Here is a 24533-nt window from a genome sequence, read left to right as displayed (position 1 = left end):
GCATGAAAAGTTTTTAATAACTAATCTTCACTAGTTAGTCTTGCTACCCTAAAGACTCATTTTAAAGAAAACATCTTAGATAATGACTGAAAAATTCCTTGAGTTAATCTTGTTAGGGTTCTCATGAGAGCTCATTAGGGTTTTATAGGAGTGTTCCACATTAGAAGGTTTTTCATCAATACCTTCCAAGAGAAACTTGAAAAGGTTTCTTGGATGATAGTTTGTTAGAATGAATAAGCCATAAGTAGGTTTTTAAGCTTATGAATGGAAAGTATTAAACATAACAATAAAAACCCACCTAACTGACCCAATGAATAATCTTGACCAATAATCAAAGCCACTTTATAAAATATGAGGCATTAAAAGTGAATTTCTTCTTACAAGTCTTAGCACAAGAGTGCATAGTGATAGATATTTCAATAGCTATGCCCCAGGAACTGTAGTTTCAAGAGTGTTGTTGTAACAATTTTTATTTGATATGACATTTTTATTCTTTACTCTTATACTACCCTACGATAATTTAGAGAGAGGAATATCTCATTCAAGTGTATGAGTACTTCCAATGTAGCCATGTGCGTAAAAAAATGATAAATATACTCCACTCAATTTTAAAGAATAAACTTCAAGACATACCGGAGTATGAGCAACCAATTTCTTTAATTGATATGGTACAAAGAGTTGTTGAATAATGAGGGAATAAGGTGTGTTGGTGACTGCTTGAAACCAGGTTTCAACGGGATCAACATATTTATGATTCTCCAACTCATAGAACTTTTCCACAACTTGATAATCACTCTCTTGGAGGCATAAGGGATCTACTGAAAGGAAAAATAAAAATCCTCAAGTTCAGGCTCAAATATCTTCTTTTCATATTGACAAGAATGGTTAAGGTAAATTCTAGGGTTTTTGCTTCAACAATATTTTCATAACAAGTTCCAATTATAAATTTCTCCTTTAATGGTCTTTGAATTAGATCTTCCCGGGGTGAATGTTTTGTAGTGATAGGAGATGTTTCCAAGCTCGCCCCTTCCCCCAACTTGAAGATATATCATTTTGGTCAGTAGGGAAATCAACGCGAAGAACATGTTTTTAAAATTGGTGTGAAACCTCCTTGTTTGGATTAGGGTTAGGTCTAGGGTTAGGGTTTAGATTAGGGTGTGGACTAGGGTTAGGTTCAGGGATTGAATTAGGGTTTGGATTAGGGCTAGGGCATGGATTAGGATAAGGGATATGATATGGATTGGGGTAAGGGCTAGGATATGGATTAGGATAAGGTTGCACAGGTAGTTGGGGCCATGGAGGAGGATGACTTCGTAGTGCATTGAGTGGAAATTGTGGTTGTTGTTGTTGATTTTGCATGAAAGACTGCCATAGGGAAGGGGCTCCAAAGCATTCCTGAGGCCATGGGGATATTTGACTCGATGAAGAGAGCCAAGGAGAGGGCCACTATGGCCATGAAGTAGGGTATTCAATTGGAGGAGGATTAAATGTTTGCCATGGAACTACATGATTATAAACATGTTGAGGAACCTTCTCAGGATAATAATAATTAGTCTACATACTAAATGATGATGGGTTTTGAGTTATACCTTGCAATCGATTCAATTTCTTACTTGATTTCCTGAGTACCTTTAGTAATCGTGGTAGTGATGGGAAATGTTTAGTTGCATGAAACTCTTCACAAATTCTATAAACTTTCAGGCTACTAAGTGGACACTTTCTAAGGAAGTGCTTCTTCATACAGTTGGCACAATAGATTTGTAGTGGTTCTTCATCATTTTTATGTTCTTCCTGCAAATCATCCAATGTTGAAATCAAATATTTAGTAATATTATTTTTATGTTCAAGCAAAATATTAAATTCTGCACTTGTGAGTTCTTCATTGGATGATTTGTATATATATGCAGCAACATCAAAACTCATCATTGAAATATTCCTTAAAAGATCATTTTTTTGTTCTCAACAAGCCAACTGGTATATTATGTCATCACATGGATGAATAGATAAGGGGGGCTTTTACAACATCCAAGAAATGAAAGCTTTAAAAAGATAAACAATATATGCAGGACAAAAACAAATTCAAAGAATCGATTCTAAAGAAATAAAATTTGCAAGAAAACCTAGGTAAAGAGAAAACCAAACTGCAGTAGGTCACCAAGGTCAATCCCCTAAGTGCTTCCCCGACAACAACACAAAAATGTTGGGTGCAGTATATGGTGTATTAATGGACCAACATTTAATGTCAATCTGGGGCCATCGATTTCATGACGCAACACTGGAAATACCAGAAAGAGGCTTTAGAAACCTGCAAAACAAAACCCTAATTTTCCAAAAAAATCACTCACACCTTGAGTTCCTACAATAGTCAATATCATGTTCCAATCATGCACCCAAAAGCAATCTTCAGACATGAATTCATGAACACTAATCCTGCAACCTATCAAGAACTATAAGCAAACCCTAATTATTAACAACTAAAGAGAAAACCCTAACTGATAACTCAAAAGAAAACCCTAATTGAAAATACAAACCCTAGTTATTAACTAATTGGAAACCTGAGAATTTACTTAGGCAAATATAAAGATTGTCCCAAGTTAAAAACAAGACAAAAATTCTAGCAATCCACTCATTGTGAAGTAAATCAATCTTCAAACAACCAGGCCTATTGTAATCTTGCACTTAATCTTATTTCCAACTACTCTATGGAAAAATAAAAAATGCAAAAGGAGACACTTATAGATCTGTTTCAATCCTCTATGATAAAGCAAATGTGCATTTATCAATCCATCTAGGTGTGCTAGTCACTCAATTAAAATATCACACAAAAATATATGCACATCCTTTCTCGAATCTAAACCCTGGGCATACATTCTTGTCAATTACAAATTCCAGTGAATATTCAAGCTTTGAAAAGTTATAGGAATAAAAAGGACCAATGAATCATATCTTTCAAAAAATATATATATATATATATATATATATATATATATATATATATATATATATATATATATATATATATATGTGTGTGTGTGTGTTTTAGCACAACATACTTTGGAATTAAATACTTGGCAATCAACCCTGCACATATCCAAAGTTTAACCAATGTATTACTACAAGAAAGTATCAATCACTACTCTGTTTGCATAGAAAAGCTATAGGTCACTTTGAATCCTTTTTTTAAATGAGCTTACGGTCCCAATTGAATATAAATTGTGAAAGGAATGTGTTGCCAATGCTCATGCAAAAGGACATAATTAAGAAAGAATTTATAAACCATTACTACATTCGAAAAGATAAAAAAAAGCTACAGGTTTAAAAATAATCGAATTCCTTTAAATAATCCCTTTGACTTGAATTTGTGAAATAGGCACATATAAAAAGCAAGGCAACACATCACCATCAAGCAATGACAACATTACAAGGCCTGGGGTTTATGTATCAATTCACTCAACAATTACAGATCATGATGGAGAAATGCAACCCAAGCAACTTTGAAATATTTGTAAATCCGGTGCAATTAGAACAGAGAGATTCCATGTATCAATAGATATGTTGTACTGATATCAAAACCTGACAGAAAACTTGGGATCGTAGAGAATTTACAGAGCTTTAAATCAAATGTGTCTCAACATAATATTACAGATCAATTTTGAGACTAAGACTCTCAAATGGACCTTGTGGCAGAGTACCATTTGATTCCATTATCATGAGACATATAAAAACATCATGTTACAACTTATTCATGCAAGAATTGAATAATACAATCACAACCATCCCAAATCTGTGTATGGAATAAGTTTTTGAAATGAAGAAAGATATATATATATATATATACACTAGAAACGCATAATTAAATCCTTTATACAAGGGTCATTTAGATCTCAAAAGAAAGCATTTGTTTGCACACTAGACATTAGAGGAAATTTCAGCCTAAAAGTGCCCATGAAATTTTCACGTAAATTCCATCTCCTAATAGGTAAGCTAATAAAAAGCCTTTAAATTTAAAAAGAGGTACATGTAAATATTTTGGAGGGAAAAGAAGAAAATCACTTTTTTTAATTGCATTTTTGGCATATCTCCTTATAGGTTTACTCAAATTTCAAATGTAGGCATGCATTCGATGCATAATTAAATTCCACATCTAATGAGTACCCATTATGCATACTTTTGAGAAGACTCACATTAATTAAAATTGAAGATACATTAAAAAAACATGCTCAACCCACTTTTTAATGTATCTTCAATTTTTATTAATGCACGTCTTCTCAAACGTATGCACAATGGGTACTCATTTGATGTGGAATTTAATTCCGCATCCAACGAGTGTCTACACTTGAAATTTGAGTAAACCTACAAGGAGATAAGCCAAAAATACAAGTAAAAAAATTAGTTTTCTTCTTTTCCCTCCAAAATTCATAGCTCTTATTTTATTATTTTTCCTTATGAGGCCACTTTTAGGCTGAAATTTCCTCTAATGTTGTGAATTAAATAATGAAAAAACGGATCGAAAACCTATATTAACAAATTAATGCAATGGAGGGAAACGAGCTAGGTTGGGGGCCCTTCCAACCAGCTCATGCCTTTTGTAGGAAATTTAAACTACAAAAAAACAATTAAACACAAAAATTGAAATAAAGAACCTAACATAGGATGTGTATTGGATTAATTCTCAGCCTTCTACATTGTGCAACAAGATCTAAAGGCTCCAACATCCAAAAAGAGACTACCTCATAGTCTAAACCAACATTATATAACTAAAATAATCCCCTCTCCTCCAGCACATGATTTTTATACATATTACATTACAAATTTAGGTTGTAACAACCCATTTTCTTCAAATTTGGGCATGATTCAAAAATATGGAAATTTGTTCATTTTTAACAAATATGCCTCAAAGAACTCTACATATCTCCTAAACCATTGTGAATTTGGGAAAATGGCCCACATCTAATTCAATTTCCTATGCTAGGAGAAAACCCATGTTTCGGAATTTTAAGATTCGATCTCTACATAATTTCTTGAAATTCCATTCCATCGAAGTGTTCAAGAATTTTCATTTCCATTTTTCAAAACTTCTCCTATAGCTTCACGATATATTATGCCAATATTCTTCATTTTGAACTTCAGAGGGAAACTCCCTCTTACTTTGATCATTAGAGGCTCATTACCTGTCAAGAGTAAACCATCAACATATAAAACGAAAATCAAAGCCATACCTTGGACCATTTTTGAAGTAGAGGTTTGGATTGGAATATCTTCTTGCTTCACCAGATGACTATCAGTGCAAGCATACTAAGCTCAGGAAGCTTGATTCATATAATGCTTTATGCAAACATAACATTTGACCAAACCAATATACTCAGTCTCTCAAAAATCAATATTGTGCAATCAAATCAACTAAGTTAGCTTGTCAAGCCTTAGATGCTAAATCAAAACTAACATAGAAGCTATAAGGGTTTCTTCCAATGTCACTGCGACGAATTATTCATACCAGGTGATAGATAGAGCTCACATCCCAATACCATGTTATGACTTCATCTATTGTCAAGTCAACAATTTGTTATTATGCAATATCAAACTCCATCAGTCCATCCACATAGTCATAATATGAATTATTTATGTCACTAGATGCAAATGCATATACTAAGGATAAGTCAAATAAGTTTCATCTATTCATTGTGATATCACTGCATATTGAATCACAACCGTTTATACTTCAACCAATGTTCCAAATCCAATGATTTCAATACAAAATCACTATTGAGTACCAATATTAGTTAATGAAAGTCACTATGCCCACATAGCATTGTTACTTCACATCAAGGCAAATTATCATTATCAAGTAGCAAATCTAATCAAAATCTTAATCATTTATCTTTTTGAATTCAATCAATCCATAAGACAAAACATATCCATGAAATTTCAATCATCATGTCAAAGTTCTAAAGCATCATCAATTATCCAAACCAACATGCTCATTTATACAAAGTCAAATCAATAAGCTAAATCTTGTAAAGTCCTTGCAACTATTATTAATTATTGTCATATACTAGCTTCAATAATTAAATCAAAATGACATTAAGCCAAACCATATCCATGAACTTTCAAGCATCATTTCAAAGTTCTAAAGCATCATCAATTATGCAAGCCAACATGCTCATTTATACTAAGTCAAGTCAATAAGCTAAATCTTGTAAAGCCCTTGCAACTATTATTAGTTATTGTCATATACTAGCTTCAATAATTAAATCAAAATGACATATTGATATGCATAATTCATTCCCCTGCAAACACAACTATAGTCAACACATTCACATTCTATATAGTAATTCAAACATTCAAAAATTCAAACTTCCATGCTCATAGAATTTTCTATTGTCTTCTCTATATCTATAGGATTGTCATACTCATGGTGCAGTCCTAATTTCATGCATAAGGCTTTAGTTTTTGCGACCTACAAGCACAACTGCACCCGCAAGCTTTCTTCCATGTGGTTGGGAGACTATAACCACACTCTTAAGCCTTCTTCTATGCGGTTGGGGCTTAGACTAAGAGAAACCCTCTCTTCTTAGACAAGAACTTGTTGCACACCAACAACATAAGATATTTGACTATTTATGTCCAAAATTCTTACTTCAACAATAAATAATATTCTTTACATTTAATGCAAATGATAATAGGTGTAGGGATCTTATGGAGAGTTTATCCCTCTCGATGGGAAGCCACTTCAATCGTCATCATTTAAGACATGAACATGTCTATCATAATACTGTCATGCATCCATAGAATTGTTAGATCATAAAATCAAACTATATTAGGTTCTAGAACATATTTTCTTTATGCTCATAACATGTTAGCATCAATTACTTCATCATCACATATGAACATGACATTAAAATTTCATCAAGGGTTAATGTCAAATAATTAGAACAATTAATAGGAGCATACTTCAAGAATTATGATCACAACATCACTTCTTTATCATGTAACTCAATCCATCAAGTTATGACATCTGGATTTATCACATTATCCAATTTACTAAGTTGATCAAAACATAACCAATGTCAACAAGAAGATTATTGAGCATCCATCATATTGTTACACTTTTATCATCAAGGTTACCATGCTTATCACAAACATTATAAATAGAACAATGAGCTAGCCTTATTTATGAAATCCATCATGTCTAAAATGAAAGATGCTAGCCAAATATCAAGTATACCAATATATCAAAAAATCAATGTTTTTAGGAAGATTTTCTATGACTTAATAGAAAATAAAATATTTGTTCAATACCAAGTGCACCAATCTCATCATATGTACCATGAATCAAACTTGCTTTCATATGCATATATGAGTTATTCATGAAGGTGAAATTTTCATCATAACTTAGAGTTTACCTTGCCATCCAATATTGGACCTGAAACAACATACTATACATACCTTATAACGTTCAGATACCTTTGCACTTTGTATCACTTTACTTGTCACGAGTAACTGTAGCTCTTTCCTTCCTGCACCTTAGATGATCCTCAAGAAGGATCCACTTATCACATCTCATTAGGAGGTTAGAAGTATCCAAATACTCAAATATATATGCAGGAAGTATAATCAATATTTAGATCAATAAATCTCAACAAAAGTAGAGTAATAAAGAAGTAAGATAAGTTGAAAAAGTACTTATCTTTAATGAGAGATGATCATCTCCCTCTTGAACCAATCCTCAAGAGTTGTGACTATCTATTGTCCAAATAACATTGTTGTCTTTAATATTTCAATCAACTTCATTAGAAACCATGCCTAATAGAGGTTATTCCATCTTGAGCTACATCAAACCTATCACTAGTTATTAGAACATGTTTACACTGATCATGTTAGAGTTTCTAATTGCATATCTCAAATATTTGTCATAAAGCAAGGTTTCTTCCAAACCCTAACCTCATAATATACATCAAACCCTAATAACCAAATTCCCTAGGGTTTCCTTCAAACCCTAGTATTATTTTAGGTCTCCTCCATCTTCTCTTGCTTCCATCAAAGGTGTCTTCATAGGGGTGATCTTTAATGACTTTTCTCCAGTCCAACTTTGATACCATGTTAATTTTTCTTAGGGATATATTTTACTTTGCTCTGATAATTGCATTTCATTATTTTCATATTAAATTCACCCCACAACATCATGACATTATTCAGATTTACCACATTATTCAACAACATATGCAACTATATAGAAAGAACAATATCATCATCAATGCAACAGAACATAAAAGAACAATAAAATAAAATCATTCACGCATAGAGACACCATGATTGGTTGGAGACCAAGGAAAAACCCAATACGAGGAAAACCCTTTCAAATTCTTCTTCTTATTAGATTGTCATTTAATGATTCAACAAAAGATAGTACAATGATCCATATCCATAATCCTATCTAGCAAAACCAACTAAACAACATTCATGAGATGAACCCAATAATGCTAATAATCAAAACCTTGCTTCAGAAGCCTGCGATCAATTGTCATTGTCTATGGTCAACTGCTGAATTCTGCGATCAATTGATGAAAACTTCGACCAACTAAAAAACTCAAACCCTAGGTCCCAACTGCATGGAAAAAATTTCGTGTGTGTAGTTGAAACCCTTCAACCACACACATAGGCATGCATGCTTGTAGTTACAACTGAAATTTCCATGTTCCATGCCTATGGCTAGGAACCAAAAACCCTAAAACACATGTGTGAGCTTTGTACCCTTCAATTTTTGACTTGTACGAGCCAATCTCTGCAAACTGCCTTAGAGCTGAGCGAGCCAAAACCAAAAATGAGAATAGAAGATTGCTTCATGATGATGTCCAAATGATGTTGAGGTCACTTCTATTTATAGGCTTCCAAGGGTGTCTAATTTGCTTTTGGGACGACCTGATCAAATGTGCACATGTGGGCTTTAATCCAAAAATACAATTTCCCTTGTTCAAATTAAGTGCTTCAATAGTCAAAATTGGTCCTCTAGAAAAGAGGAATCTTATCCCATTGTTGGAATTTGTCACTAAGCTGCCAAATTAACACAAGCTGAACCTTCACTCCTATCTACCCATACTATCCTTGTTGCATAGTTATTTGCTAAAGAATTTTCTATCCCTTCTTTATTAGCAAAGTGTTGTTCTCTTTTAGAATGAGGTCCAAAAGAGGCAATAACATCTTTGCCTTTATATAACCATGCCATTTTCCCTCATCCCTTGTTGCTCTAACCTTTGACATTTCCTCTCTTCTTTCCTCTTTTGCCTAATAGTCAAATCTTCATCTATAAAAAAGCAAGAGCCCCTTAAGAGTTGCTTCTTGCTTAAGATATTTCGCTTGTTACGTGTACATGACACGATGAATCTTATGGGCCTATCTCTCTCATCACTAATCTTACCCACTCTCCATGCTTGGAAATTAGACCTTGCCAAAGTAGCTTGTCTTTCAAAAAGTCATTTCTAAGATCAAGAATGTGTTAATCTTTCCCATAATCTCTCACCCCTTTAATAATTATGTCCACTGCTATGATTTTCCTTTCTTTAATTTCTCTATCTTACATGCTATCCATTTGGTTGTTTGTTACTTCTTTTATATTAGTAGGATTTTTAGTAACATGTGCCCAAGTTTTGATATTATTTTGCAAAACCCACTTCCTTTTCACCTCTTTCTTTCACTTCCCGGTTGTTTGTTTCATCAACCACTTTCCCTTTGTCTTTGGATGTCTTATGTATCAATAAATATTTATTTCCCATTGCATATTCCTTCATGTTTTGCTAGGAAACCTTCATGTCTTTCCATTTATCCTTTGATACCAAAAGAGATTCTTGCAACAATGCTACATGCTCTTTTAAAAACTTATTACTTTCTATCAAAGCCTAGCATGTATCTATTATACATGAATTTTAAGATCTCTTGCCTGCTCTTTAACTTCCAACTCCTCCATCCTTCTCTTTGCATTTACCAACTCTTGCACATAAAGGTTAGATGACTAGGTTAGAGGTGTGGATGTGGGGTTGTATAATGCATAACCATTGATTCCTTTCACTTTATTTTTGTCATGCCCTTGTAAAGTGGACTTGTTTGAACATTGTTTATTATGAAGGACCATTTTTTTTTTAAATGTGAAATCCTATATTTTACAATACATCAAAATTGTTTGGCATTAACCCAAACCCACTTCCCTCTTTTAATCAAAAAAGTAATTTTCACTTGACCTACATAGCTTTTTTCAATAGAATTTGGTGCCTCTTGTCCATTTTTTTGCACATGACGGTGGCATCGTCCCCATTGTCATAAAATGAAGAGGGGAAAAAGAGACATGATAAGAAACTAAGCTTAATACTTGTCTGCCTATTGGAAAAAACTGAAAAAATTGGAGTCCAAGGAGAAAGGTGGCAACTCACTTCTTGATATCCAATGGCGACACCTTCCATGTACTCCTTTGTCATGTTTGGAAATGAGAAATTTTTAAAATTATATCTCTACCCTGGCCATCGATAATGGTTGTTACTCCATTTATTTCAACAAATGCTCATTAAGATATCGAGCCATGTGTTTCATATTTGAAATACAACACTATCTCCTGAAAATGATTACCTCCCACTGCAACTCTAGGCAGACTTGTGGCATATTGACATTTATTTAACAAAATGCTTATCAGTCGTCACTATAACCAACCACAGCTCGCGTTCGAACTCCACCAATACATTTTGAAAATGCATACTTGTGCTCCAAGCTTTTGGCATAGCCATACACCAATTTAATGTGTCTAATAATAATTAAAATCTCACCAGAATATTAATATCAACCATTTTGGATTGAGAGATTAGAAATTCCACAATATTCATTTTTAATTCTACATTTTGAGTCTAGAACAAGACTCATCTTCGGGACTGAATCTACAAAGAAGAGAAAAGATGGGGTTATAAATAAGAGATGTAATGCAGTTAGGGTTGGGGAGCCGACCTGTCAAAGGATTTTATTTTTAATATTTAATCCTGCTCATAAGAAACAAAGATGGATCTCTAGGGCATAAGGTGTTCAGAAAGAAGGCACATACCGACAATTACCTTCATGCAAATTCTCACCACCACCCAACTCAAGAGGGGTGTTTTTCAAACCCTTTTTACTAGAGCCTGTAGAATATCGGATGAGATTCACACCGAAGAGGAGATTGCATACTTAAGAAAAGTATTTACAAACCTAGGGTATAAAAATAAAGACATCATCAAAGTCATCCATAAAGCCAAATCCAGAAACAGAAAGGATAAATTTGAAAATCCCCTAACTGCTAATGCATACCTTCCATATATACATGGAGTCACTAACAAGCTGGCCAAAGTTCTAAGAAAGAAAGATATCAGAACTTCATTCAAGCCCATGACGACTATTAAACAAAGGATGAAATCTGTTAAGGATAACTCAGATCACCTCCAGCAAAAAGGTGTTTACATGATCAATTGTTCTTGTGGAGAATACTACATTGGGGAAACAGGTAGATCTTTCAAGATTAGGCTTAAAGAGCATGGTGCTGATATACGAAATGAAAGAACCCGATCTTTGGCTTTAGCAGAGCATGCAGGTAAGACCAACCACCACATCTGCCTTGAAGACACTAGGGTCATTGCCAATGAAAGACATCATTTTAAACGTAAAGTTCGAGAAGCCCTTGAAATCATCAAACACCCTCACAACCTCAATAGGGATGGAGGCTTAGAAATTAGTAGAAATTGGATTTCCCTTTTCTCCCGCAATACCAAGGAATAAAGATGTTGTCCCCTTTCTCATCATCCTTACCACTCTTTATCAACCCCTCTTCTCCTCCCCCTTCCCCTTCACCCAATCCCTCTCATGAATGTTTTGTCACATTTCCACTCTTCTTCTCAATTTCACTATCACCCTCTCATACTTCTCCCAAGTACAAATTTATTAACCTGTCCCCTCACTGACCCCTTTGGCTGAGATTCCATCCATTTTCCCTCTCCCTTTTTTGGCTTTAACCCTTTGTCCCCTAGTAATATTAATAACAATAATTACTAATATCATATTCCTAATTAATATTACTTATATCTTCTAATAACATGATCTCGTAAATTAGGTAAGAATAAAATTTATTAACAGAAACTAATACATTAATACATTAGTTTATTAAAGCATATTTTTATTATAACTAAAAACTCATATACTTAAAATATGGTTTAATAAGATTTATATCAAAATATGGTATTAATAAGATTTACATTAAAATATTGGTATCAATAAAATCCATATTAAAATATAATAACATAATCTAATACATTAGTTTATAGAAATCTAAATTCAAATAATTATTATAGGAAAGAAAAATTAATTCTATAATTATCCTTACTTGGCATATTTCTCTTCTGAGACTATTGCCCGTTCTACTCCCTTAGGCCAAGCTAGATGTTGGTTTATATGAGTTTCAAACCTCTTAGAGTCAGTGGGAATTAAGTTGGATCATCTCCCTCCTTTCTGATATTCCTTAGATGCTCTTGGTCACCTTTTACCTACTAGACAAGAGCTAAACAAGATCATCAGGGAGGACATCTACAAGCAATTCGTCCAGGTCACCTGGGTCAATCCTCCAGGAGGGTTGCGGCCAAAGATGCTCTTCTACATTGAGCACTTCTTGGAGTTGAGAGACGGGCTCATTGTTCGACCCTAGTATACGTTTCACCACTGGATGCATGCTCTTCACATTCCTCTAGGCCAGTTCAGAGTGGGTTCTCATAGACTTCGGGTAGAGATATACCATCGGGTGGATAGAATAGACAGACTCTGCCAGGTATGTCATTTACAGGAAGTGGAGACCGAAGTGCACTTCATCCTTGGATGCCCTGCCTACTACGAGATCAGAGGAAGGTTTCATTGCTTATTCAAAGATTTTCGGACCCTCGCCGACTTTTTCAAGTACCTCGATCAGAGATGTTTGGCCCTATATATGCAAGAGGCTCTTAGGTTCTGAGCGCATATTCTTCAACCTCCCATCAAACCAGACCCCACACATAGGATCACGACATTTTTCAGGGTACTACCTTCAGACTGGGGCACCAAGAGATCGATTGATACCAACACGTATCCAAACTCTAGATCAGTGAGGATCCATGGAACCTCACCCTGCCACACGAGATCTCAGCAGCAGTTTCATCTCAGATCCGTTCCTGGGAGACATACTAGGTCCTCCAGCATTCAGCAGCGTGTGAACCCCCCCAGGATATGATTTAGTGGACAGTTTGCATTTGCCATCGGCTCTTCATCGGGCCAACAGAGTTTGTTGAGTTTCTTCAGTGTTATTCATTCAGCCTCAGATGTTAGGAGAGATGGGTATGATCTTCAGAGCTATTAGCTCCTGGATCTTCTCCGCTAGGGCCAAATGTTGATTTACTTCATGCATTGTATCTTTTATAGGAGACCGTTTGGTTCTCCCGCTTTGTATATACATCAGTGTACTCAACAATCCCTTTGACCTACTTTGTGGCCATTAGTTGGACATAAATATAATTATCTTATCTTATATATACTCATAAATCTAAAAAGAACTATAAGTAAATTAAAATAAGACTTATTAATTAAGTGTGAAAACAAAACATATACTTCTAATGACATACAATAAATTAAAATTAAGATTCCAAATAATAATTAAAAATAAAATCTTTTAACTAGAAAATTCCCAACTCTAACTGCATTACATCTCATATTTATAACCTCCCTCCTTTTTCTTTTTGTAGATTCAATCTTGGAGATGAGTCTTATCCTAGACTAGAAACTTAAACTTAAAAATAAAGACTATAAAATTTCCAATCTCTCAATCTCAAATATCACGCAACAAAAATCTCCAAACTATTAATATCAACCATATTCCACATAAACAAATTTAAGGGCGAGCAATTCTAAGGGAGCATTCACGGTACTATTACTTTCACTTTGTGGGGAATCTTTTAGTGGCAGCGATGTTAATTGCATACAGATTGCATACAGCTGTGGTGAGTATAAGCCTCTCCTGTCCCTGAAGTCAACTATTCGATGCAAACATCTAGAATCTGTCAGTCGCACAGTAGGATAAAGCAATGTTGATGAGAACTGGATCCGGCCCACACTGCAGAGCCCGAGTAAGAGGAGTGTCGCACAGTAGGATAAAGCAATGTTGATGAGAACTGGATCCGGCCCACACTGCAGAGCCCGAGTAAGAGGAGTGCTTGAATTGTGTTTTTACAGTGGAAATGGATTTAGCGGATCAGAAACTTATTTAGGTTATTTAGCGGATCAGAAACTTTAACAACACTATAGTATTAAAAATTAACCACTATAACTGAAATTTCCAAAAAATTCAACTCTATTTTTTATCAAAATTTTACAAAAATTTCCATTATTTTTCCAACGGCGTTGCAGACCGATTTAGGTATGGGAGTCCTCTGTCACTTCCTATTCATATTTGCAAATTCCCAATACACATTCCAACCTTTTTAATGCTCATCACGCCGCTTCTCCCATGGTTGCTACAGAAGAAGCTCTTATAACCCTTCCATCAATTCTCCGCCTGCATCACCTTCTACTGCTTCTTTTTCTGTAGAAGACATCTCTTCCAACAGCCTTCCAACGGTGTCCCATGATAACATACAAATAGCTCCTACAAGGACTGTGGATCTGGATCTGGATAGCCTAATCTACCATATATTTCATCTTTTGAAATTCATCAAGAAGGTAAAGCTCATCCCAATCTTTCATATTTATTTTCTTTATATATTTTGCAAATAAAAAAATGATTTACAAATGAAGGATTGATTAGCTTGTTTTCCCAATTTTTTTTTCAATATTCAACTATAATAGTGATAGATATTTATTGTTTTTAATCTGTTATCCATATCTGGTATACATTTACATTTCAGAGTTTAAATGACATCGCTATTCCACACCTAGGGGTTTGTAAGGTTTTTGAGCCAGGCGTAGGGGTTTCCAAGGCTTTTGAAGTGACCCAAAACCTTGAAAATTTCAAAAACGGTTCATAATTATGTTTTATTAAGAAATTTTCCTCCACCGGATTCTGGTTACAATGAAATTTTCTGTACTGTTTTGGCTAATCCATGTAATATGCCACTTCTGTGTACAATAAAGATTATCCGTAGCTGGCCATTTACCCATTTTCCGATCAAATTTCCATGTTCATACCAAGTTTTAGAGTAGCAATTTAGATACCTGGTATATGTTCACATGTCACAGTTCCAAAGACAGTTACTTTACTCACCAAGGGTTTTCAAGGCCTCTAAAACCGTCTATAGTCTTGAAAAGTCCTGAAACGGCCTAGATCTATACCTTCTGTGATTTTTTTACTTCACCATATCCCGGTGACAACGAGACTTTCTGAAATGTTTTGGATGACCTATATAATATGGCACCTCTGTGTGGAATAAAAACTACCCAAAACTGTCTATGCAGAAGTTGAGATCCCTGGTGTTAGCTTTTGTGCCAAAGTTTAAAAGGCATGGTTCTTCCGCATCTCGAGATTTTCAAGGATTTCGAGGCCTTTTAAGTCACCCAAAACCTTCAAAAATCTTGAAATGACCTAGATCTATAAGGCCTTCTATACAAAAATTATTCACAGTAAAGTTTTCTTAGCTGTTATGCACAACCGATATAAGATACCTTCCCCCTCTTGGTGTCTTGGTTTTTGACTAAGAGACTATGCTGGATCTTCTTTTTTTCCTGGTCATCATTTTCAATCCAGCTTGGATAAAACCTTTGACCAGAATTCTATTATGTGAAAAAGCATGGGCGTATTGTTCATGTGAAAAAGCATGGGCGTATTGTTCATTTTTGTTATCGGACGAAATTGAATGTATTTCCAGTTTAGGGAGGGAATAAACTCTGTTGCCCCAATTAACTTTAAAATTTTTCTCATAGCATTGTGAAACTGTTAATATGAAATATAAGTTCTTTCCCTTTTTATAGCGTTGCCCAGAAATATATCTTCCCAGATCATTGTTAATCTGTGTTATCAGACGAAATTAAATCATATATTCGTTTTTTCTTAGAAGAAGTCGTCACAACAACTGTCGACTGAACAATATTGGCTTAAAAGCTCATCAGGGTTATTTAATTCCTGTTGGTGTCTTGGTTTTTTACTAAAAGACTATGCTGGATCTTCCCTTTTCCTGGTCATCATTTTGATTTCAATCTGGCTTGGATAAAATCTTTGATCAGAATTCTATTATGTGAAAAAGCATGGGCGTATTGTTAATTTTTGTTACCGAACGACATTGAATGTATTTCCAGTTTAGGAGGAAATAAACTCTGTTGTCCCAATTAACTTTTAAATTTTTCTGATACTATTGTGAAATTGTTAATATGAATTATAAGTTATTCTCCTTTTTACAGCGTTGCCCAGAAATACACCATTCCAGATCACTGATATATTGTTAATTTGTGTTATCACGCGAAATTGAATTATATTTTCAATTTTTCATAGAAAAAAGTCATCACAACAAACTATCGACTGAACAATATTGGCTTAGAAGCTCATCATGGTTATTCAAATTAAAAGAGTTCCTGCAGAAGGGAAGAAACAAACTTTGTTTCTGCACCAAAATTTCTTAACCAAATTAAACGTGAATTAAATTTTAAATATTCTGACAGCATTGTGAAATTTTTCATATAAAATATAATTTTCTTTTTATAGTGTTTGGCAGAAAGATACCTTTCCAGATCAGTGTTCTAATTCAGTTTGGAGTCTCCTGCAGGAAATAGGGCATGCACACTGGGTTACTGCAGGGCTTCTTGTGGTTCCAAACATTTTGCAGGTAGCCCATGGAAATGAGTGGTTTGATCTTTTGGAGGAAGTGAATGGATTAGTCGAATATCTTCTGTATTTTATTGCACGATCTGGATTAAGGAAAATGATGGAAAATAAAATTAGAGAAGCCATACAGTTGATGGTGGAAGCTTCTCTAATGTTTTTCTTTCAAATTGACTCTTCTAAATTTAACAGGTGAGTACATAATAGTAATACTGATTGGATTCTTATTTGTAAATAGAAATATAATTTATTAATATATATAATTTAGATAAAAATAGATTAAATGGATTGTTTAAAATTACAAGGGGCAGCATTATAAACATGGCCATAACAAAGCTGAAAAGTTTTATTATTGTTTTTCTTATTTCTAAACAATTCAAACAAATATGTAATCTGTTTTTGCTTTTACTTGTGTTTAAGGTTTAAACTAGAAACACTTGTTGCCCCTCACCACTTAATCCGTAATCCCAACAATATCATAATGACAATTCTGTCATATGTCTGAGGATTTGCCATATATAAAGATGAATGTTTTAATCAACTGTCATTGGTTGCAGGCACTCTTCACGGAATTGAGATATTCGAAAGTCCCACTGTTTGATAAAGTAAATTCAAGATCGAGGGATGCATTAGAGTTACAGAAAGAGATCTTGAAATATTTGAACGGACTGGAAGAGACACCAGATATTAGAACACATGAAGATGGACATGAAGCAATAGGTCAACTGTTAAAGAAAGTGGAGGCTTTTATTTACATTGATCATGTTTTGTGGCTACATGGGTTTCGATATCTTTTAGTTTTGCCAATATGAAGAATGCAAAGAAGCTGAAGCTACTTCTTACTTTCCCTGACAAAAAAATGTGTGTTGAGTGAAAACAACAACTCAATATGAAGAATGCAAAGAAGCTGAGGCTGCTCCTTACTGTACGTAACAAAGATGTGTGTTGAGTGAAAACAACAACTTAATGTATATAGAGTGAAAACGAGAATCTAGTCTCTAATATTATATTGGGAATCCAGAGACATTAGTAAACTTTCTGAATCTTTACTATTACTTTGAGTGAACTATTAGTCTTATATTCCAAAGTAACAGTTAGTCCCAGAAATCAATCAATTCTCATAGATGCAATGGTTAATGTTTAGAAATTAAATGTGTATATCTGTAAAAGAAGGATCCATTGTGTTTGTCTGTAACAAAATGAAACTCAATGTACAATTGATCCAGAGATCTTTGTACTCGAACATAAAACAAATGGAGGGGAAACGCGATTTAAAATATCTGAAAAAGTTTCTCCCTATATTAGTTTTAATGTAATGTATTGTAAGTAAAAAGTTGTAGAACGTGAACAACTTGCTTCTCTCATTTGAAAAGAAACAGAGTGCAAGATTTTATCATTTTGAATAATTTGATGGGCTCTTGCGCACCTTTAAAGTAGGATACACTCTTGGACAATTACTCTTGACATAGCTTCATTCAGGCTCTATGTCGCATCATATTTCTTTGTGGCAATTTACAGTTGAGGTTTAATTCACTTCTCACTAGATCTCAATTACTATTATACCCTGGTCACTACTAATGACATTCCAAGGTTCTATGATGTAGTGACACAACAAAATGCCCTCCCAAGTTTGTAGTAATGTTCACCTCACCCTTCCCAAATTTGTTTGTTGGGAATATGGATGGTGAGTAGCTTGATTCTTGGATTTGAAATAGGGAGTCTTTCTTCCCAACTCGCCCAAATCCATGGACTCATATTTTTTTTTTATACCCCATTCTTTAAGTAGGAATATCTTTCCTGACATAGTACTACTTTATATTTTGTTTTGTGTTTCCCATTCTTTAACTAACGATATCTTTCTTGGCATAGTACTGCTTTATTACATACTATGAATTCATTCTTTCTCTTGCCTCACCTATTTATTCTATCTTTGACACGGTGTCATAACGTAAATGCTCATTAGGACTAGTATTAACTTTGAAATCTAACATTTAATATTTTGTTTTGTGTTTCCCATTCTTTAACTAACGATATCTTTCTTGGCATAGTACTGCTTTATTACATACTATGAATTCATTCTTTCTCTTGCCTCACCTATTTATTCTATCTTTGACACGGTGTCATAACGTAAATGCTCATTAGGACTAGTATTAACTTTGAAATCTAACATTTAATCTTTCCACTAGTTTACACTTAATTGGTTTAGCAGTGGAATGGTAAGCCAATGTGTGCATAATCATCTCACACCAATGATGTTCTTTCCCTTGTGGTGTAATTGAATGTGATGCAGCTAGATGAAATGAACGCCATTCATCATTGCACTCTGCACCCATTTTTATTCTCCTGCACATCATCGAGATCTTTTGTAGTATGATTCAGCGTTTACTATTAAAATTAGCTAGAGATTGGTTTAGGAGTAATTTAATCAGATGATTTTTTTTATAATTAAAAATTGGAAAGGAAAAAAAAATTTCCTTTACGTGGTTGAGTGTCTCATAGAATTTTGAGAATGTTAAACTTATTTTCACAATAATAAAAAAATATAAATTAAATAATAAAACATTATAATTTTGTCAAAAAAATTTAATCAAAATCTAATGAAAATTGTTAAAAAAAATCTAATGAAAATTGTTAAAAAAAGTATTTTGTTAGTAAATGCCAATGTTGTTATTATAAACATGACGTTAAACCAATCTAGATGGGATCTACCAAGCCTCAAGAGATCAGATCTCCAAAAAAAAAAATTTAAGGTGAATATATACACACACACACACAAATACCATTGCAAAAAGAATTTAACCAACCTAGATGGGATCTACCAAGTTTGGAGAAATCAAATCTCCAAAATGTTTTTTGATTGAATATATATATATATATATATAATGCTTCGGCACCCGCTCCTCTCTTCTCTGATGAGAGTATCACTGCCTCTTTATTTATAATTAAAGGATAGGCCTTCTCGGTCCTTATCCATTACAAAAGCATGCTTTACATGGGATGATTTAAAGCGTAAAAGCTTTATTGTGTGAAACAGCAGGATGACATGCATATATATATACAAGAAGACCATTGCAAAAAAAATCCAAAAACAACCAAAGGTAAATTGATTATTTTATATCAAAAATTATTTTAATTTAATTTTGACTTTTTTTTGTAACTTCTCAGAGTCAAAATGTTTAGATAACATAAGGTAACAATAACATAATAGGACATTACATCTCTTTCATACTGCATTGGAGAGCATCTTTGGGAGCAATAATTTGAAAGCAAGATTAATACTGTCTCCATTAAAATAAAAAACCAACATAGATTCATCTTAGCTTCGGATCTACCAAGTGTTAAGATGGATCAAATATCTCAAGATGTAAACCTCAATTTTTAGGGCAAAATTTGAATAAATCTTTGTACCTCAACAAATTTGATTCCTCTTCGGACTTAAAATATAAATAATTAACATGGATCTATGTTGTTTCTGAATAATATTAATTATATTTCATATCTTTTTATTTTTAATTTTATTAAAATCTTGACAATACATATAAATGCATGATATATATATATATGAAAAACATTTATGGTAAATATGAATCATTATTTTAATTTATACAGTGAAATAGAATATATATATATATATATATATATATATATATATATATATAAAGTTTTTATGTCCTTATTAATTATATGTTGTGAAATATGAACCATTATTATTTAAATTTATTTTGGAAAAATTTCCTTGTAATTTTATTAATAAAAAGAAAATTACAATACATTGAAAGAATCTATTATTTTTGTTACTTTTTGAATTGATGTGACATTTAAATGTTTACACATTTTTTTTTTCAAAAAAAAAAAACTAATTTTTATTATAATAACCAGCACATCAAGTCTCCATATCTCCAAGTTACATTGTGCTTATATAGTGGAAAATAATGTGCCAGATACCACAGCGCAAGTGGGAATTAGCCTCAATTACCCATAATAAAAAAAACATAGAAATACCTCCATCTAAAAATACAGATAAATTGAGCATATGTCATGTGGACATCAATAGGAATAATATAGTATGTCTAAGGTATTAAAAAACAAAAACAAGAATGTGTGCCAGCTTGCACCAAATGTGCGTGATGAATCATGAGACCATCCAGATTAAGCCAAAACTAAAGTAGAAAAAGCAATGACATGGATTAGCATCTGGGGAGAACGATGTTGTCCTCAACAATGATATTGTTGTTGACTTGCAAAGCGAAATGTATGATACCCACCACAGAACTAATACCAATCTTTGACATAACATCTGCAATGGAGCTGTGTTCCTTGTGGATGTGTTGAAAGGTAATGTGATGGAATGATAGCTTAAGATATTCAATGTGGCGGATCCATCCCTGTAGATGTGGATGAGAGATAGTAGAAATACCCTTCATGTCATTGATAAGAGCTTGTGAGTCTCCAAAGATTTGGATGCTTTGGATGTCAAGAAACTTTGCAAAACATAATAAACGCCATAGTGGGATGATTTCAACTCTCATGTTTGTGCCTTTTCCCCATGTCTAGAATAATTTGAACTATTGTTTTATGTTCATGTAGAGCCATGCACCACATCCACAAGTGCCAGCTTGTGCAACTGCATCAAAATATCCTGCAGGGAAAGTATTGTGTGGAGGGGAATTTCTGAAACTTATGTTCTTAACCAATGTATGTTGCTTTTCCAGGAACGCCATCCAAAATGCAATTTTATTGACAATATTATTTATAGTGAGTGACATATCTTCAAAAATAATGGAATTTTTGGCCCTCCAAAATTCCCAAAAGACTATGAGGGGAATGGAAAGTTGGTATCTAGTCCTCCCACTCCACCATGACAAACAAGAATCTATAGAGTCGTGTTTCGTTAGAGGAAAGCAAAAAGGCTTGAGATCTTAAACCATACCTGAGCAGCGATCGGACAATCCAACAAGAGATGGAAATTTGTTTCCGCTGCATTCGTGCAAAGTACACATCGACCAAGTCCGTTTAAACTTATTTTCTTCAGGTTCTCCCAAGTCAGTGTCTTGTCCTTCCAAGTTAGGCAGGAATATAAGATGATCTTGTACGGGACCTGTGTTTTCCAAAATTTTCTGAACCAACATTTGTTCTGTAGATTTTGTGAGATACAAATAATGAAGAGGTGTCTCTGCAACAGATATGGACCCCCAGTGTATTAGGCCTTCCCAAGCGATTTGGTCTCCTCCATCATTTTTGCATATGCCCGATCTGCGTGATACAATAATATATCTTTCTCATGCCACTGCCGAAACGTCGATCAAACCAATTTCCTCAGCTTTCTTCCAGACTGGAAAGCTGCCATTCCATGTTTTAATAAACTGAGCAAGGTGAATGATCCCTCTGGCATTTAATCTAGCAACGAAGTCACATTTACTGAGTGAATCATCCTCCACACCCAGAATGCGATCTCTACCTATAATAATGTTGTTTAATGTGTCAAAAGACCAGCAAGTTCGATTTAGGAGCCATTGTTTGATTTGTTGAAACTTGCCCAAATGGAAGATCCAATTTTCTTTTCCGACCAAGTGGTCTCTCATCCACACTTCCACCTTAATGTCACCCATGTATTTTTCTCGAATGATGTCTCCCCACAGACATTCGTTGAATGAGCCGCACCATAGAGATTTGGTTAATAGTGCCCATCCAAAAACTCTTAAGTCTAGGATCTCCCAACCCCCAAATTGTTTTGGAATCGTAAGTCTATCTAATCCGATTAGATGATATTTGAGGGATTTTCCAGAGCCTCCCCAGATGAAGTTTGCCAGTATACGACTAATTTTGTTAATAATAGTGGTGGGGAGACAGTATAGGTGTGCCCAATACACCACAAGTTGTTGCAAAACCGATTGCATGAGTGTGACTCTGCCCTTGAGAGTCAAACAACGATGCTCCCATCCAGAGATTTTCTTATGAAATTTATCAGCAATCTATAACCAACCATTAACTTTGTAATTTTTTGGTTTGATATTGAAACCCATATATCTCAAACCCAAATCAATCATTTGAGTGGGCACCTAGTAATGTGTTTTATCTCCTCCTGATGACCTTCAACATATAATAGTATGGATTTTCCCTTGTTTATCATAAGACCTGAAGTGTCACCGGACCTGCAAAAGACATGGTGTAGTGTGGTCCATTGCATCTTGGAAAGCATTCTGAAAATCAAAATTTCATCAACAAAAAAACCATGTGAAACCTTTATGTTGCGTCCCAAGGTAAGTCCAGTAAAAATGTTCTCCATTCTGGCAACTTTGATTTTATGACTGAGACCATCCATGACTAGTATAAATAATAGGGGCGATAATAAGCAACCCTGACGTAGTCCCCTTCCAGCACCAAAGAATTTAGTGGCATTTCCATTTATAATTATAGCATATTAAACAGTGGATACACAAGCCATGATCCACTCTATATTTTTCACATCCAATCCAATTCTTAAAAGTATGATGCGAAGGAAAGCCCAATCTACACAGTCATACACTTTCTATAAGTCCACCTTCATAACCAACACTTCCATTTTCTTCATGTGGATATAAGCTTATAAATAATATTACACAGGGAGATGGGCCTGTAGTCCTTAAAAGATTCCAAGTCTTTTTGCTTCGGAATGAGGGCAATGAATGTGTAGTTGATGGCCCCTGGAATGTGTCCTCAATTCATGGAATCTTCAGCCATGAGAAATAAATACAACCTAACCAAGTCAAAGAAATGTATGAAGAATTCAACAATCCAATCATCTGGCCCGGGGCATTTATCTTTTGCAAAGGATTTTAGGACAATATGGATCTCATCCAAATCAATGGCCATGTATAATGCCAGATTTTGAGCCTGATCAAACATGGTGGTATAAGAGTCTTAACCCCAAAACTGGTCCTCTATTTGAGTTTCCCCTTGCGCCCGATAGAAGGATTCAAAGAATAAAACTGCTTCTTTATGGATATCAGTTGTAGAATGTGCCATATTGCCATTGGAGTCTCTAATGTGCCATATCGAATTGATGTTCCTCCTATAGTTTGCATATCTATGAAAAAAAATGTATTTATGTCCCCCTCCTTTAGCCACGGTGTTTTGATCTTCAAGCGCCAAGTGGCTTCCTGTATGTGCAAGATCTTCCTCTTTTTTTCCTCCATTTCCTTTAATTTTTTAATGAGTGTTGGAGAGGGGTTCCCATTATCCATGATCTTACCAAGTCTTACTATTTCCTCCTTGATTTCTACTAAGTCCTTAATCATGGCCCTTTTCTTAATTCTCTCCCATTTTTAGACCTCCAATTTTAATGCCCGAAGTTTCCCATGTATGGAATGCATGGGTGAAATATTTGTTTCTCGATGCAACGAGGTCAAGAATTATTTAACCAAATTATTAAAATCGTCACCGTCAAGCAAAATTATGTTAAATTTGACGGGCATACCCAAACACATCTCCTCCTGTTTCCAAATTAACAATATGGGCATATGATCAAAGACATATATCTTAAGGACATCAAAGTGGAGGAAACCAAATCTCTCTACAAGGTTTTCATGGACCAAAAATCAATCAAGTCTCTTGCCAATATGTTGGGGACCAGCCCAACCATTATTCCATGTGGGCACAATGGGGAGGGGTTGAATATCCATTAGGTTGTTGTCACTGAAAAGCATCTGGGACTATCCCCAATGGG

General features: G+C 34.3%; 1 protein-coding gene across 3 annotated transcripts; it reads left to right on the top strand.

Annotated features, from left to right (window-relative positions):
- Positions 1-13993: 13993 nt before the first annotated feature.
- LOC149216772 (uncharacterized) lies at positions 13994-17865 on the top strand. 3 transcript variants are annotated; one of them, XR_016251150.1, is made up of 4 exons: positions 13994-14437; positions 14541-14739; positions 16773-17020; positions 17386-17865. XR_016251150.1 is itself a non-coding variant. In XM_089392842.1 (3 exons), exons 1-3 carry the CDS (start codon positions 14180-14182, stop codon positions 17402-17404), a joined length of 309 nt encoding a protein of 102 aa, XP_089248968.1. In that variant the 5' UTR covers positions 13994-14179; the 3' UTR covers positions 17405-17865. The 3 variants fall into 3 exon arrangements, 1 of the variants encoding a protein (XP_089248968.1); XM_089392842.1 differs by lacking the exon at positions 14541-14739 and having other exon boundaries at positions 13994-14221; XR_016251149.1 differs by having other exon boundaries at positions 13997-14739.
- Positions 17866-24533: the final 6668 nt, after the last annotated feature.

Source organism: Pinus tabuliformis, chromosome 1_1, assembly GCF_031772625.1.
Source record: "Pinus tabuliformis cultivar Carrire ecotype Pingquan chromosome 1_1, CPIR1, whole genome shotgun sequence".
NCBI classification, from domain to species: Eukaryota; Viridiplantae; Streptophyta; class Pinopsida; order Pinales; family Pinaceae; genus Pinus; species Pinus tabuliformis.
The sequence above is the reverse complement of the archived record's forward strand: the minus strand, read 5'-3'. Positions and strand labels throughout refer to the sequence as shown.

Excerpts from the sequence above, each read along its gene's own strand:
- LOC149216772 (XM_089392842.1), top strand. The coding sequence starts at position 14,180 with ATGTTGATGAGAACTGGATCCGGCCCACACTGCAGAGCCCGA. Across the intron at positions 14,222-16,772 it reads GCCCACACTGCAGAGCCCGA|GAAATAGGGCATGCACACTG; the intron begins GTAAGAGGAGTG and ends AGTCTCCTGCAG.